General features: G+C 56.7%; 1 protein-coding gene across 3 annotated transcripts; it reads left to right on the top strand.

Annotated features, from left to right (window-relative positions):
- The first annotated feature begins 7,704 nt into the window (after positions 1-7,704).
- Positions 7,705-14,814, top strand: LOC113904044 (cytochrome P450 11B1, mitochondrial). Of its 3 annotated transcripts, XR_003514377.1 has the most exons (10): positions 7,715-7,958; positions 8,333-8,488; positions 9,287-9,486; positions 9,581-9,784; positions 10,056-10,210; positions 11,623-11,789; positions 12,206-12,284; positions 12,359-12,556; positions 12,688-14,405; positions 14,502-14,814. XR_003514377.1 is itself a non-coding variant. In XM_027560687.1 (9 exons), the coding sequence occupies exons 1-9, from the start codon at positions 7,720-7,722 to the stop codon at positions 12,799-12,801; spliced, it is 1,512 nt and encodes a 503-aa protein (XP_027416488.1). In that variant the 5' UTR covers positions 7,705-7,719; the 3' UTR covers positions 12,802-14,814. The 3 variants fall into 3 exon arrangements, 2 of the variants coding, with proteins under 2 accessions (XP_027416488.1, XP_027416489.1); XM_027560687.1 differs by having other exon boundaries at positions 7,705-7,958; positions 12,688-14,814; XM_027560688.1 differs by lacking the exon at positions 8,333-8,488 and having other exon boundaries at positions 7,705-7,958; positions 12,688-14,814.
- Positions 14,815-15,474: the final 660 nt, after the last annotated feature.

The raw sequence follows: 15,474 nt of genomic DNA, 5'->3' as shown, positions 1-15,474 counted from the left end.
AACAGGGTGAATATTTTCCCAGCCTCCATTCAGGAAGTGAGATAAGAATAGATTACCTACCCAAAGAAATGACGAAGGAAATAGAGGAGAGGAGAAATGAATAGGAAGTAAACACACAAAGCCAAAGTTGGCTATCTGGAGGGATTCAAAGTATCGGCAAAATAGAAGATGAGATCACAAAGAAGAAAAGTAAATTCTCATTTTCAATATCAGAAATGGAAAGGGAAGAATAAATCAGCCGTCACCGACCTTATAAAGAAAACGAGTGGCTGCGATGAGTAGGCTTCCTGATGAAATGGACTAAAACCTGAAGAACACGGAACCAAAGCTGACTCACAGTGAAGGTGTAGGCTGAAATAATCAGACTCAATTTTTGAAAAACTAGCTACCAGGTCTTCTGTTGAAGTTAAATGCTTTAAAAATAGAAGGATAACCAAGCGGATGAATGCTAATTCCCAATAGAGTAGGGATTAATCTACAGATTAATTGAAATTTCATTCTGAGTCTCAGCAGGGTGTGTGTGTTTGTGTGTGAATCTGTGTGTGTGTGTGTGTGTGTTTCTGTGTTTATCAATGATGTACAGGCGGGAGGGGGAGGCTCTGGGGGGTGACTGAAGCCCAGGGCATCCATCTCCTCCTTGAAAATAGGAATGGTGACATGAACATGCACCTTCTGGGAAAGCTGCCAGGGGCGGGTGAGACAACTCATGACCCCAAACTATGGATCCCCCAAGCACAGGGAGGGCTCCAGCTGTGTGCCTGCTGGGTCCCTGGGAGAGTGGGGAGCCCACGATCACGCCCCTGTCATAGACTTTCCCTCCCTTGGAGCTATGTTCCTGGAGGAAAGAAGGATGTGGGCCTTGAGCACACACTCCATGCGGGGAGTAGGGTAGGGGGTGGATGGGGAGTGCTTGGTATCTCTGACTACTCTGGCTGAGAAGGGGCTTGCAGGCTACCCTCCCGCTCCCTGCCAGTGACCCTGTGTTCTGGGTTCTCTGCTCCTCAGCTGGATTAGCCAGGCCAGACTGACAGGGCCTTGGCCACATTACTGCCGTGGCTGCCAGTGTGCCAGTGGAGTCTCTGAAGTGCCCCCCGTAGGACCGAAAGCCCCTATTGGAAGAGATCCTTGTTGGCTTCACAGAGTGCAGGTCGCAATCAGGCAGAGTAGGCATGGTGGTCCCCAGGGTGCGGACTGTAGCCAAAGCTTGCTGACTCTAGATCGAGCCTTTGTCTGCCACTGGTCTAGTGCCTCAGATTCCGTGTGCTCATCGCACAGTCCGTCCTCAGTCTCTGGCCAGTAACTGAAGCCCTGCTTCAAGCTGCTGCAGGTCAAGGCTGCCTGAGATCGCCACTACAAGACATACTGACTTCTCACCCCGTTTAGAAATAAAACACATGACAAGTACAGCCCGAAGTTGAAGAGGTAATAGAATGAGATGTGGAAATGGCTCTGTTCGTATCAGTTCGTGTGAACTTCAACGTGGAAAAATGCGTGAGAGCTAAAGGAGGATGGAGATTTTGCATTCAGAAGGGATTTTGAAACTCAGAGTACCTTTCCTAACTGGATTAAGCAAGAAAAGAGTCGTTTCTGTTGTTTGCAAATTAAGAACACAATTCTAGATATCAATGCCCTCCCTACTTGCCACTCTCATCATTCCCAGTAGAAAATAGAAAATATTTGGGAAATGTGATAAGAAAAGTATTACAGAACAAAACCAGACGTGGCAGGATAAGAACGTATACAATCACACAGAAACGCTATAGACCAGGGATCTCATTTTCCAACTCCAAAAACCCGGAAAGTGACAGCAAATTCAACGCAAAACGAAGGGCCTAAAACAGAAACAGCAGAGAATGGAATGGGGACGCATTGCTATGTGTCAGGTGGAGGTTCCTGTACCCAGGGGTGGGGCTGCTAGATGGATTGGGGAAGCCGAGGGACCCCATGGGTGGGGGTGCTTTGGGGCTCGGCTGGCAGAGTTGTGTCAGTGGGATTCTGCAACCTTGTTCTAGGGGAGCAGGGTCAAATGCCAGGATCTGTCAACACTGATCTGAGGCCAAGTCTGGGGCTCTAGCCCCCCACCACCCTTGACCTGCCCAACTTTCTAGAACATTCGACACTCGCCGTGTTCTGCCCAGAACTTCGGGGACCTATCCCCTCCCCAAGCCCCTGACTCACTCCCCCCAACCCCTTCCATCCTCTTGTCCAGACCATCTATAATATTTTGTCTCCTTTTTCTGCCCAGATCTTCTAGAAGTTTCCCCATGACAACCATATCTTGCCCCATATTCTGGAACCTTCCCAGTTTGCTCAGATTACTGACCTTCCCTGTGGCCGTGGCTCTGCTTAGACCTTCTGGGACATTTGCCACCACACCCTTCCACCCCTACTCCCCTGAGTCCTGCCTGGCCTTCTGGAACCTTCTCCAGGGTCTGTGTTCCTTGAAGACCTTCCGGAGCCTTCCTTGAGATGCATCCTGCCAAGAACTCTGGATCCTTCCTGTAGTCCCATATCCTTCCCAGACTTTAGAAATTCCTACCCCCACCTTCCACCCTGTGTCTTGCTCAAAATTCTCCAAGCCAGGCTTCAGCAATATGTGAACCGTGAACTTCCTGATGTTCAAGCTGGTTTTAGAAAAGGCAGAGGAACCAGAGACCAAATTGCCAATATCTGCTGGATCATGGAAAAAGCAAGAGAGTTTCAGAAAACCATCTATTTCTGCTTTATTGACTATGCCAAAGTCTTTGACTGTGTGGATCACAATAAACTGTGGAAAATTCCAAAAGAGATGGGAATATCAGACCACGTGATCTGCCTCTTGGGAAATTTGTATGCAGGTCAGGAAGCAACAGTTAGAACTGGCCATGGAACAACAGACTGGTTCCAAATAGGAAAAGGAGTACGTCAAGGCTGTATATTGTCACCCTGCTTATTTAACCTATATGCAGAGTACATCATGAGAAACTCTGGACTGGAAGAAACACAAGCTGGACTCAAGATTGCCAGGAGAAATATCAATAACCTCAGATATGCAGATAACACCACCCTTATGGCAGAAAGTGAAGAGGAACTAAAAAGCCTCTGGATGAAAGTAAAAGAGGAGAGTGAAAAAGTTGGCTTAAAGCTCAACATTCAGAAAATGAAGATCATGGCATCTGGTCTCATCACTTCATGGGAAATAGATGGGGAAACAGTGGAAACAGTGTCAGACTTCATTTTTCTGGGCTCCAAAATCACTGCAGATGGTGACTGCAGCCATGAAATTAAAAGACGCTTACTCCTTGGAAGGAAAGTTATGACCAACCTAGATAGCATATTCAAAAGCAGAGACGTTACTTTGCCAACAAAGGTTCATCTAGTCAAGGCTATGGTTTTTCCTGTGGTCATATGGATGTGAGAGTTGGACTGTGAAGAAGGCTGAGCACCAAATAATTGATGCTTCTGAACTGTGGTGTTGGAGAAGACTCTTGAGAGTCCCTTGGACTGCAAGGAGATCCAACCAGTCCATTCTGAAGGAGATCAGCCCTGGGATTTCTTTGGAAGGAATGATGCTAAAGCTGAAACTCCAGTACTTTGGCCACCTCATGTGAAGAGTTGACTCATTGGAAAAGACTCTGATGCTGGGAGGGATTGGGGGCAAGAGGAGAAGGGGACGACAGAGGATGAGATGGCTGGATGGCATCACTGACTCAATGGACGTGAGTGTCAGGGAACTCCGGGAGTTGTTGATGGACAGGGAGGCCTGGCGTGCTGTGATTCATGGGGTCGCAAAGAGTCGGACCCGACTGAGCGACTGATCTGATCTGATCTGTGTCCTGCCCAGACCTTCTGGACATGCAAGCCTTCACCGAGCCCTAGAACCTTGGCATTAACTCCACGTCCTCAGCAGACCTGCATTCCAATTTTCCTTCACAGTAATCATCACGGGATCTTTCCACTCTTCAGCTTCTCATCCTATTTGAAACTGTTTTCTTTGGTGCATATAAGTGTCTAGTTCAGTCCAGATACAAAGTGTATTGCTGCTGCTGCTAAGTCGCTTCAGTCATGTCCGACTCTGTGCGACCCCACAGACAGCAGCCCAACCAGGCTTCCCCGTCTCTGGGATTCTTCAGGCAAGAACACTTGAGTGGATTGCCATCGCCTTCTCCAATGCATGAAAGTGAAGAGTGAAAGTGAAGTCACTCAGTTGTGTCCGACTCTTAGCGACCCCATGGACTGTAGCCTACCAGGCTCCTCCATCCATGGGTTTCTCCAGGCAAGAGTATTGGAGTGGGGTGCCATTGCCTTCTCCACAAAGTGTATTACGATGCTGCAAACTTCTGATATGTTTCATTCATTCAGTTTTGTCTTGCTAGCCAGTCCTTCTGTTTTTGGTCATCCTCCTTTTCGTGTGTCCTGCAGTAATTCTGTCCATCATCGTTAGAAATTCAATTGTGTGACTATAAGCAAAGGGGACATATTCTGTCTGTTCATATTGAGCTAAGTGTGTGAATGAAAGGTAAACCTTCGATTACGTCACTCATACAATTCAATTGGGTAAATGTCCCACTTTGTAAAAATTGGAGTTGATGTATGATACCACTTAAGTTACAGGTGTAGGATATAATGACTGAAAGTTTTTAAATGCATAGTCCGTTCGTGGTTACCGTAAAATATTGGCTCCATCTCCCGTCCTGTACAACATATGTCCCTGTGGCTTCCTGTATACAGAAGAGTCCCCCACCTCTATACTGCCCCTCTCCTTCCCTCTCCCCACTGGTAAGCACTAGTTTGTTCTCTATATCTGTGAGTTGGTCCTTTTTTGTTGTAGTCGCAAGTTTATTTTTCAGCTTCTGCGTATGAGTGATAACATAACAGTGTTTGTCTTCTTCTGTATGACTTCCCTCTGTAGCACAATGGCCTCCAAGTGCATTCATCTTATTGCACATGGCAAAATCTCATTGTTTTTTATGGCTGAGTAGTATTTCCCACATAGTTCTGGTGGCTTAGATGGTAAAGAATCTGCCTGCAATGCAAGAGACCTAGATTTGATCCCCATGTTGGGAAGAGGTCCGGGGGAAGGGCATGGAAACTCAGTATTCTTGCCTGCAGAATACCATGGACAGAGGAGCCCGGTGGGCCTCAATCCATGGGGTGGAAAAGAGTCAGACGCGACTGAGCGACTAACACGTTCACTTTCTATATATTCACATATAGACTATGCATATATTCATACATATTATGCATGTGTATATATACATATATATTTCTATATGTTCATATATATATCCACGTGTATATATATGGATATACACCACTTCTTCCTCATCCAATCCTCTGCTGATGGACACTCATGCTGTTTCTATATCTTGGCAGCTGTAAATAATGGTTCTAACATCTTCCCAAATTAGCGTGTTTACTTTTCTCAGCTATGTACCCAGGAGTGGCCATCCTGGCACGTTGCTTGTCTTTTTCTGTTGCACACAGACTGTTACTAACAGCATGGACCTTGCAGATGCTGAGATCTGTGAGGTCCAGTGCATCAAGTAGGGGGCCCCTGCCTCCTCGAGGAGGTGCCCCGTCTATCCTGGCTGGGCTCACACTGCAGTTGGCAGTCCACTCCCCTCAGAGGACGGCAAAGAGTTCAGATATCCAGGCCAGAGGATCCTGTGGTTCGACCTGTGTGGGAAGGCTGAGGCAGGGGCTGGGCCACTGCTGGGGTTCCGGTTAACTCCCCCAGCCCAGGGAAAGAGGGGAAGGAGTCTGAGAACTGTATTGGGGCGCAGGCTCTGAGCCTGGAGTTGGGGTAGGAAGGACCAGGGATGAAGTGTGGAGAATTCGGTACCCAGCACGCCGGGGAGGAGAAGGGTTCTGCCTGGGAACAGCCTGATACAGATATCAGGGCTCCTGGGCACTGATCTTGCCCTGGGACGCCCACTGAGTGGTACTGTTCTCCCGCAAGACCCAGGCCTGGCCCCACCGGGGGAGACCATCAGGCAAGGCCTCCCCTCTCAGGGCCCTGGGCCTTCTGGGGCTAAGCTGGGTCCTCAGCCACAGCTGTGCCTCGGGGGACGACAGCCCGGCTGGCTGGCCCTCAGCACAAGAAGAGGTCTGCCGGGGGTGGGCTCAGGGCCCATGCAGAAGGCAGAGCCCCACCTTCGGCAACATGGGGACCAGGGGCCCTGAGAGCACTCTCGGGTCTTCCTCTGTGAGGAGTCATTGTTTGAAGATTCCCCTGGGACCTGCACCTTTCTCTGAAGCTTGGCCGGTCTAGGAAGTACCAAGAGCTCGGCCCAAGTTCAGGAGCCTTTGGTACTAGTGCAGGCAGAGGCCACACAGACAGGAACAGGTTCAGGAGGCTGGCCAGGGTGGGCTGGGCCGAGGCAGAGGCACCCCAAGGGCAGGCTGGGGCTCCAGGCTGCGTCTCAGCCCGAGGACAGCTCTTACGCCACCTGGGGCTGAGGCCCATCGTGCATCTCGGCTTGATGAGGGACCTTGGCAGTTCTGACTCATGGCCACAGCTGAATATCCCCCAAGGAAGTGTCAAGAGAGGGAATGAGTGAAAGTAGAAGAACAAGGAACACTCAGATCTTCAGCCACCCTGCTAGAAGCCCACGCGCTCCCTGTCCTACTTCCAGAGCCTGCAAGGTGGTGTCATCAGGGCACCATCCCCAAATCAGGGCTGGGGCCCCTGGGCACCTCTGCAGAGGCCCAAGCATGAGGGCCCTGGGGCCCTGCTGACACAAGGGGGGCCTGGGGAGGGCACAGAAGACCTGCTGTCAATCTCCTGCTTGAAAGCAGGGCCAGGGACAGCAAGACCGACCTCCTGGGAGAGCTGCCAGGGGTGGGTGAAACGACACAGGGTCTGAAACTATGGGTCCCCGAGCACAGGGAGGGCTCCAGCTGTGTGCCTGCTGGGTCCTTGGGAGGGTGTGGGGCCCACGACCACTCCCCTGTCATAGACTTTCCCCACCCTGGGAGCTGCTCATGTTCCAGGAAGAAAGAAGGATTTGGGTCCTGAGCACACACCCCGTGGGGGAAGGGTCCTCTCACCTTTCTGACTGAGGAGGGGCTTGCAGGCCAGCCTCGCCCTCCCTGCCGGTGACCCCGTCTTCTGGGTTCTCTGCTCCTCAGCTGGACCAGCCAGGCCAGACACACGGGGCCTCGGCCACAAACTGCCCTGGACGCCAGTGTGCCAGTGGGGTCTTTGCATCCCCTAAGTGCCCCCTGTGGGACTGCAAGCCCCCATTGGAAGGGACCCTGGCTGGCTCCTGCCTCCACCCCTGGACTCAGCATCCGGCCCTGGCAAGAGTAGGCAAAACCCGGGGCTGCAGGAGATGAGAGCCCAGCCCTTCCCACTGCTCCCCGTTAAGGTCCTTGTAGAAGAGAGACGAACATACCCAAGGTCCCCTTTCATCCCTTGCGAAGATAAGGCACCCATCCATCTTGCGCCTGTCCCATACTGGAGGGGGAGGAGGCCTCTTGCCCCCACCGCCACCCCTTTGGATCCGTGCTCCAACCCTGACCCATTCCCAAGAGCCACCCACCAGCAGGCCTGGGTCACTGCCAGACCCGGTGCCATCAATCTCCCTCCTCCCGCTGGAGGCCCTCAGCGTGAGCGCAGCCCCAGGCTTCCTGGTCTGGCCCAGAGCCAGTCTGGCCTGTGACGTGATCAGATCGCCTGGGCAAGCAGGCCCGGTGAGATAAAAGGAAGGGGCTGAGGGGGTGGGGAGCAGCAGGATGGCACTGTGGGCAAAGGCCAGGGTGCGGATGGCAGGGCCCTGGCTGTCCCTGCATGAGGCACGCCCACTGGGCACCAGAGGTGCTGTAGCCCCCAAGGCGGTGCTGCCCTTCGAAGCCATGCCCCGGTGTCCTGGCAACAAGTGGATGCGGATGCTGCAGATCTGGAAGGAGCAGGGCTCTGAGAACATGCACTTGGACATGCATCAGACCTTCCAGGAGCTGGGGCCCATTTTCAGGTAAAGCTCTCCCCGCTCACCTCAGCGAGAACACCCTCACGTTCTGTCCCCCTTGGTGCCTGAGTCCCACTGGGCCAGGGCTGTGCCACATCCCACTGCCCACATCCCGGCAGGGGCACCCGGGCCGCAGGGAAGGGGCAGGGAGGGGGCTCCTTGGGGCAGGTGTGCGTCTTGGCCACTGCAGACTGGGGCCCTTGTCGAGCAGGAGCCCTGGGTGGCTCGCTGCTGGGAGCACAGAACGCAGACCCCAGAGGAGAGGAGGCTTCAGTGAGACCGCGGGAGGGCCCGCCTGCTCTGATCCAGCGCCTGGCTCTATGGAGCGGGGACCAGGCAGGACACGGCCCCTCAGCAGACCGCAGAGCTCTGCCCCACAGGTATGACGTGGGAGGGAGACACATGGTGTTCGTGATGCTGCCCGAGGACGTGGAGAGGCTGCAGCAGGCGGACAGCCATCACCCCCAGCGGATGATCCTGGAGCCCTGGCTGGCCTACCGACAGGCTCGCGGGCACAAGTGTGGCGTGTTCTTGCTGTGAGGGCCGGTGGGGGTGCGGAGGGAGGGGCAGGGCGGCCTGGGTGCAGAGAGCACGTGGGATGGGGAGGGCCTCAAAGCGAGCCTGCCCGAGGCCCACCTGGGTGGGTGGGGAGACGGTGCCCACCGGCTCTGGATCGGGCCCGTGCCCCAGGCAACTTGTGTGCCCTGGAGCCAGGTAAGGGGCGGGCCACAGTGGGAACCCTCCCTGCAGGGCCAGAGGAGGGAGGGTGAAGCCTGCAGAGGCCTCCGAAGGGCCTTCCGGCTGGGTGCATGTCTCCCTTCCCTCAGCCCCCCAGGCCCTGCTAGCAGCCCCCCACGGGCACTGGGCCCTGTGTGGGGAACACCAGGAGGGGCACAATTGGATTCTGCCTCAAGGGGCAGGGGCTGTGTGGGGAGGGGAGCGGGCAGCCAGTATGGCAGAGGCCTCGCCCACTCTGGGGCGCGGTGAGAGCAAGCTGGGCCAGCTCCCAGGGGCTCAGCCTCCTTCCTCACAGAAGAAGCCTCCAGGCCCAGAGGTGGCCCAGTGGGGAGGTGCGTGTGGCAGGCAGGGAGCCTGCGATTCTGCAGACACCCCGGCAGCAGTCTCAGCCAGAAGCCCCTGTCTCAGCCTGGGTGAAGTACAGGAAGCTGCCCCGAGGAAAGAGGTGCCACCGGCATCCCAACAGGGTCAGCCTGCCCCTGACGACCAGCAGGCGGCTCCCTGTGTGGCCCGTTTCGCTCTGGAGAGAGGAAGGTGGGGTGCAGGTCAGGGCCACTGCTGACTGACACCCTGACACTCCGCTCCCTGCTCTACAGCAACGGGCCCCAGTGGCGTTTGGACCGACTGCGGCTGAACCCAGACGTCCTCTCGCTGCCAGCCCTGCAGAAGTACACGCCCTTGGTGGATGGCGTGGCCAGGGACTTCTCCCAGACCCTGAAGGCGAGGGTGCTGCAGAATGCTCGGGGGAGTCTGACCCTGGACATCGCGCCCAGCGTCTTCCGCTACACCATCGAAGGTGTGGGCTGGGGAGGCAGGCGCACCTCAGGGCGTGGGGGGAGCTGGCCCTGAGGCCCAGGCTGCCTGGGGCTCAGGAACCCCTCATCCCACAGCCAGCACCTTAGTCCTTTACGGGGAGCGGCTTGGCCTTTTGACCCAGCAACCAAACCCTGACAGCCTGAACTTTATCCACGCGCTGGAGGCCATGTTGAAGTCCACCGTGCAGCTCATGTTTGTGCCCAGGCGCCTGTCACGGTGGATGAGCACCAACATGTGGAGGGAGCACTTTGAGGCCTGGGACTACATCTTCCAGTATGGTGAGGGCCGGAGCCCGGGCCGTGCGGTGACTAGGGACCCCGGGGCCCTCTCCACTCACCACAGTCGCAGAAGGACTGAGGTCCCGGGAGGGGCTTGTGGCTTCGTTATGGTCCCAGACCCATCGGCAGTGATGCTGGCCTGGGCGGGCCTGAGAACTGGGGCAGGACGTGGAGAATTGGGGGTATGGAGGAGGGTAAAGGGCAGGAGGATGACAAAGAGCAGTGCTTCCCAGCGCCAGACCCGGGGCTTCTGTCGCTATGCATCCTGCAGCCAACAGAGCCATCCAGAGAATCTATCAGGAGCTGGCCCTCGGCCACCCGTGGCACTACAGCGGCATCGTGGCAGAGCTGCTGATGCGAGCAGACATGACCCTGGATACCATCAAGGCCAACACGATCGACCTCACTGCTGGGAGTGTGGACACGGTCAGGCCAGCACCCAGCCCTTCCCATAGAGCAGGGAGCTCCCCTGCCTCCAGGCAGCCTCCTCCCAGGGCAAATGTCTCCTCCACGCCCCTCCCCAATCTATGCCTCCAGCTTCCCAAAGGGAAGGAGTCTATGGTGACCCACATGAGAAACCAGGCTCCAGACAGAGTGTAGAGTGGCCGGAGGCCTGGGTACCTGCAGCATCAGAGGTCCCCAGGGTCCTGGGGGGAGGGGAAGGGCTGAGGTTCGGCTGCAGAGTCACACTAGAGACCTTTTCCAGGGACAGAGATGATCCTTAGGAGGTGACTGGCTAATGGGAGGGGCAGCAGGAGTCTCCAGCTTGTGGGGGAGAGAGCAGGTGGCAGGGAAGCCAGCCCAGGGGGCGGGCCAGGCCCAGGGTGTACAGTGCAGCTGAAGTGTCCTGCCTCTAGACCGAGCCTCCCTCTGCCAGCATCTCTGAGGGCCAGGCACCCAGGCCCTGAGCTGAGGTGCGGGCTTCAGGTGAAGACACTCCCTGAGCCGGGGCTGTGATGCAGCCATAAGGTGAGAGAGGGTGGGCCAGGCATGTGCCTGCTTTGGGAAGGCTTCCTGGAGAAGAACAGCTTTCGCTGAAATTGGAGAGACCACACAGAAGAGGAGGCCCGGAGGGCAGCAGGCCAGGCCCTGCAAGAGCCGGCAGCGAGGAAAGGCCATGAGGCTGAGTGGAGGGAACAAGGCAAGCGGGCAGAGGAGGGCAGACAGGGTCAGGGCCTCTGTCAGGAAGGGCCTTGCACACCCGGCCTGTATCCCAGGCTAGAGGAAGCCAGTGTGAGGAGTATCTCACTCAGGCATCGGGTCCCTCACAGGCCACAGGGCAGAGCACAGTACGGACTACAGCTCAGGGAGCCCCAGGGAGGCCCGATCTGCACGGCAGCGGATGCCAGAGGCAGGTTACCTTGGGGACGACATTTAGGAGATACCGAGCTGCCCAGGTCTCCAGCTGGATAGCGGGCACCACTCTTTGCACATGGAAATGATCCAGGAGGAGGCAACGGCTGGGAGTCTGGGTGGCCGGTTCCTGCTAGGACCCTGTGAACCGACCTGCCTGTGGATGCCCAGATAGACCTCAGCTCCTCAACTCTGCCCACTTAGTAGATGCCAAGAGTGAGCCCCTCCTGGACCCAGAGGAGGAAGAGAACCTCAGGTTCTGAGGTGGCCAGAGGAGGCCTGGGTCTCAGTGACGTTGGGGGCGCCTCCCCTGAGGGATTCAGGGAAAGCTGACGAGCTGGTTTTAGAATCTCCAGGACTCCAGGTCTGGGCTTTGTGGTCTCCGAGCATGCAGGTCCCCTGTCCCCAGAGGACCACCATCTTTCTGGGAGAGGCTCTGGAGTGGAGGGGCACGGGCTACACCTGGCCCTCTGCGCCCCCTGCAGACAGCCTTCCCCTTGCTGATGACTCTCTTTGAGCTGGCTCGGAACCCGGAGGTGCAGCAGGCGGTGCGCCAGGAGAGCCTGGTGGCTGAGGCCCGGATCTCAGAAAATCCCCAGAGGGCCATCACGGAGCTGCCTTTGCTGCGGGCGGCCCTCAAGGAGACCTTGAGGTAGGCGAGATGGACCTGGACTTCCCCACGGCCCTGGCCCTGTGCCTGCAGAGCCCTCTTGCTGGGCTTGACGACGGATCCTGGGGCTGACAGCTCCTTTGCCCAGGGGTGCACACCCCTTGTACCTCCTCTTCTTCTCTCTTGGGGGAGCCTGGTGCTTCTTCCTCCGGGATCCCACCTCAGTGTCCTGATGACCTTGTCAGTCACGTCCTCGCTGGCTTGGGGAGCTTTGGCTTACTTGGGAATTGGAAGGGAGGAACGCCTCAGGATCTGGGCTTCCCAGTGCCAGGAGTGACCTGTGAGGGTCCGGGGTTGGGAGGCTGCCCTCAGGCTATATGCACTGGGCTAGGAAGGCTGCAGAGGGTGTCCGGAGCCCGGTCACAGCTGAGGACCCTGCTGGATGCTCCTGTGCGCAGGCTGTACCCCGTGGGTATCACCTTGGAGCGGGAAGTGAGCTCGGACCTGGTGCTGCAGAACTACCACATCCCAGCTGGGGTGAGTGAGGCCCTGGAGCCCCGCCGAACTTCACCCAGGGGCCAGCTGACATTGGCCCCTTCCCGCTGCTGCAGACGCTGGTGAAGGTCCTACTCTATTCCCTGGGTCGAAACCCCACCGTGTTCGCCAGGCCTGAGAGCTATCACCCCCAGCGCTGGCTGGACCGCCAGGGCTCTGGAAGCAGATTCCCGCACCTGGCCTTTGGCTTTGGCGTACGCCAGTGCCTGGGGCGGCGCGTGGCCGAGGTGGAGATGCTGCTCCTGCTGCACCATGTGAGTGGGCCGCGAGGGGCACGGGTGGACAGCCTGGCCGGGGACCCCTGGCTTCGTTCTGGGGCGCCCAGCCTCAGGGCCCTGGAAGGCAGGGCAGGCTGAGGCCAGGCGGAACCCTGCCTCTGTCCTAGGTGCTGAAGAACTTCCTGGTGGAGACACTGGAGCAAGAGGACATAAAGATGGTCTACCGCTTCATACTGATGCCCTCCACCCTGCCCCTCTTCACCTTCCGGGCCATCCAGTAGTCGTGTCAGCACACTGCCGGGCCATGCACGCTACAAGCCCTCTGCCGGACCCCAGCCACACCTCTTTTCTCCTACAGGCCCTGACTTTTGAGTCACACCACTGTGCAGCCAGCACTTTGCACTCATGGAACAGCACAGGCCCCCGTGGGTCAGGCTTGCTGGCCTGTGCAGCAAGGCCAGGGCAGAGCTGGGGATGAACCTTGGTGGCAGGTCCTGGTCGCATGCCCAGTCCCACCAGCTCTTTCTCCAGCAAGGAGCGCTGTCTGAGGGCCCTTGACCCCAGTCACCCCAGCACTAGCCCCAGGCCCCTCGTGTGGTCATCCAAGCGATGGGCCTCAGACCGTACCGTCTGCCTCCCTGTCCACTCTTTATACCTCCTGCGCTCAATTCTGCTCCAATGCAAGAGCTGACAACTTGGGCGTGCCCTGTCCTGATGGCTGCCATTTCAAGTGCCGTCCCCTTTGCCTCCAGAGCTCTGGCATGGACTTGCCTTCAAGCTGGGTTGTTATCTGTCTACCTAGCCTCTTGGGCTCACCCTGGCAGTGCCAGTCGTCTGGGATTGTGGCTGAAGTGCCCAGTCCAGGCCTGGACAGGCAGGTCGTGAGTCAGGTTTCCTAGAGGAGACGCTGCCAAAAGCCAACCTGGACATCAGGGTCAATGATACTCATCTGAGAGCACGAGGGATGGTGAACCCCTCTGGCACGAGGCAGGCCGGCCATAGAGAAGCCTCTAGAAGAAGGGTGTGGGGCCACCTCTCACTCCCTTCAGTAGAGCCAGTCTGAAGTGCCCACTACCCTCTCACAGTGACCCACAGTGACCCACAGAGGGACCACCCTGATCTCAAGGCCCGAAGAGGTTTGAACCACTGACAGCCAACTGGGATCCCCTCGTTGGCAGGAGCAGGCAGTCTGTCCCATCCCACCTATGGCCAGGTGACACCCCAGGTAGAAAGTGGGCCCAGAGGCAGGATGAGGGGCCGTGGGGTCTCTCCACTCTCCCGCCCTCGCCACCCACAGTTCATCTCTGAGGCACAGGCAGGCCGAGCAGGCAGCAAGGTGTGAGGAGTCGTGTTTCTGGCTGTACCAGCCCTGCCCCTACTGAGGGCTGGGGGGTCTCTCCACTCTCCCTGCCCCAGTGAACTGCCCCCCAGGGATCTGTTCAGTGCCAAGATCCCTGGAGGAGGACAAGAGCTGCACACCCCATCACCACTCCAGTCCATCCGCGGCCAAAGAGGCCTGCGGCCGCCAGTGTGATCTTCTCCCACCCCAGACAGGACTGTTGAAAGGGACCCAGAGATTCATGGAGGAGGGAGGAGGTTCCAGCCTCTGTGGTCACACAGGCACAAGCTGGAGCCCTCGCCCAGCACACAGGTCCAGCCTTCATTCCCTCTGAGCCCTGAGTTCTTCCTATGGCAATTCTATAGTATCACCATTTCGCTGGGCCCCCTGAGGCACCGTGAGATGGGTTTTTGGGAAGTGCTGAGTTTTCTGGCTCAACTGGCACTCAACCTATCCGATCCTTCTCCCACCACTCAGTGGCCCTCCTCTGCAATGAGTGGAGCAAGTGTGGTGACAGGAAAGGAGTGAAAACCTAGTCCCCTCGTGGTGAGTGTGTGTCATCGTGCGGAGCTTGGCACATGTGGATGCTTGATTTTCACGGCAGCCTGAAGAGGCACGTGCTCCCTCATTCCCATTTTGCAGGTGAGAAAACCGGGGCTCAGAGAATTCGCTCATCTGGAAGAGTCTCATGGCACTTCCATGGAAGGGGTACTGCCTGAAGCCGTGAGGACCGTCCGATCTCTAAGGCCCTCGTTAAGGAACTTGGTTTGGTAGTGCTCATGGACATCGTGGAGACAAACTCCAGCTAAGCATCTCTGTCTGCTTTCCAGATTCTCTCCTGGATTTACCTGTTTCTCCAGATTTCCGCTTTCAAGCCTATGGAGGGGCCCCTTTTTCTTGATCTGGCGTGGAATTTCCCGTCTTGCTGTGTGAGGATCTGTCCGGCTCTTTCTGACAACCTTCCAGGTTATTGCGGTCTCGAGTCTGCTGTGTGGTCCTCATGATTCTTGCGCCTCTTCGGGCCTTTCAGTGTAGCTGCAGTAGTGCCTTTAAGAAGCCCGATGCCAGGAACCGGAGCGCCCTCTGTGCTCCCTGCTGCTGGGGTCTGCCTCAGGGCCCTGCCATCTCTTGCCCAGCGCTGTCGCTGTCCTGGAGCCACTCTGTGCTCACTGCTCAGCCCGGGTCTCCTCTGGGCTGACTAGTGTCAAGCCTAAACCCCCTTGAGGGCCTTGTCTCGGTTCTCGGGAGGGAACGGGGATCCAGGGCTTTGTCCTCAATCCACCTTGCAAAGCTAGGCTCGCTGCTCGCCTGATGGTGCTGAGGGCAGCTTGCCGTGTTGGTGTAGTGTTTTCAAGGTCTCACCTCCAGGTGGGGCTCTGTGACAGCCTACAGGGGAGGGAAGGGAGGGGGTGGGAGGAGGTTCCAGAGGGAGGGAACCATGTATACCTGTGGCTGCTTCATGCTGAGATATGGCAGAAGCCAACACAACACTGGAAAGCAATTATCCTCCGATTAAAAATAAATACATTAAAGAATACATGCAGCTGACAGGTGTTTCAACTTCAGCCTTCTTTTAAAAGCCTGGCCTCTCCGTGGGGTTCCAGTTGCGATTCCT

Source organism: Bos indicus x Bos taurus, chromosome 14 (assembly GCF_003369695.1).
Source record: "Bos indicus x Bos taurus breed Angus x Brahman F1 hybrid chromosome 14, Bos_hybrid_MaternalHap_v2.0, whole genome shotgun sequence".
Lineage (NCBI taxonomy): Eukaryota > Metazoa > Chordata > Mammalia > Artiodactyla > Bovidae > Bos > Bos indicus x Bos taurus.
This window is presented reverse-complemented; position numbering and strand designations above follow the sequence as displayed.

What these genes read in the sequence shown, in the direction of transcription:
- LOC113904044 (XM_027560687.1), top strand. Translation starts at nt 7,720, where the DNA reads ATGGCACTGTGGGCAAAGGCCAGGGTGCGGATGGCAGGGCCCTGGCTG. An exon ending in GAGCTGGGGCCCATTTTCAG is followed by an intron (nt 7,959 to 8,332) that starts GTAAAGCTCTCC and finishes TCTGCCCCACAG; the next exon opens with GTATGACGTGGGAGGGAGAC. An exon ending in CTGCTGGGAGTGTGGACACG is followed by an intron (nt 10,211 to 11,622) that starts GTCAGGCCAGCA and finishes CGCCCCCTGCAG; the next exon opens with ACAGCCTTCCCCTTGCTGAT.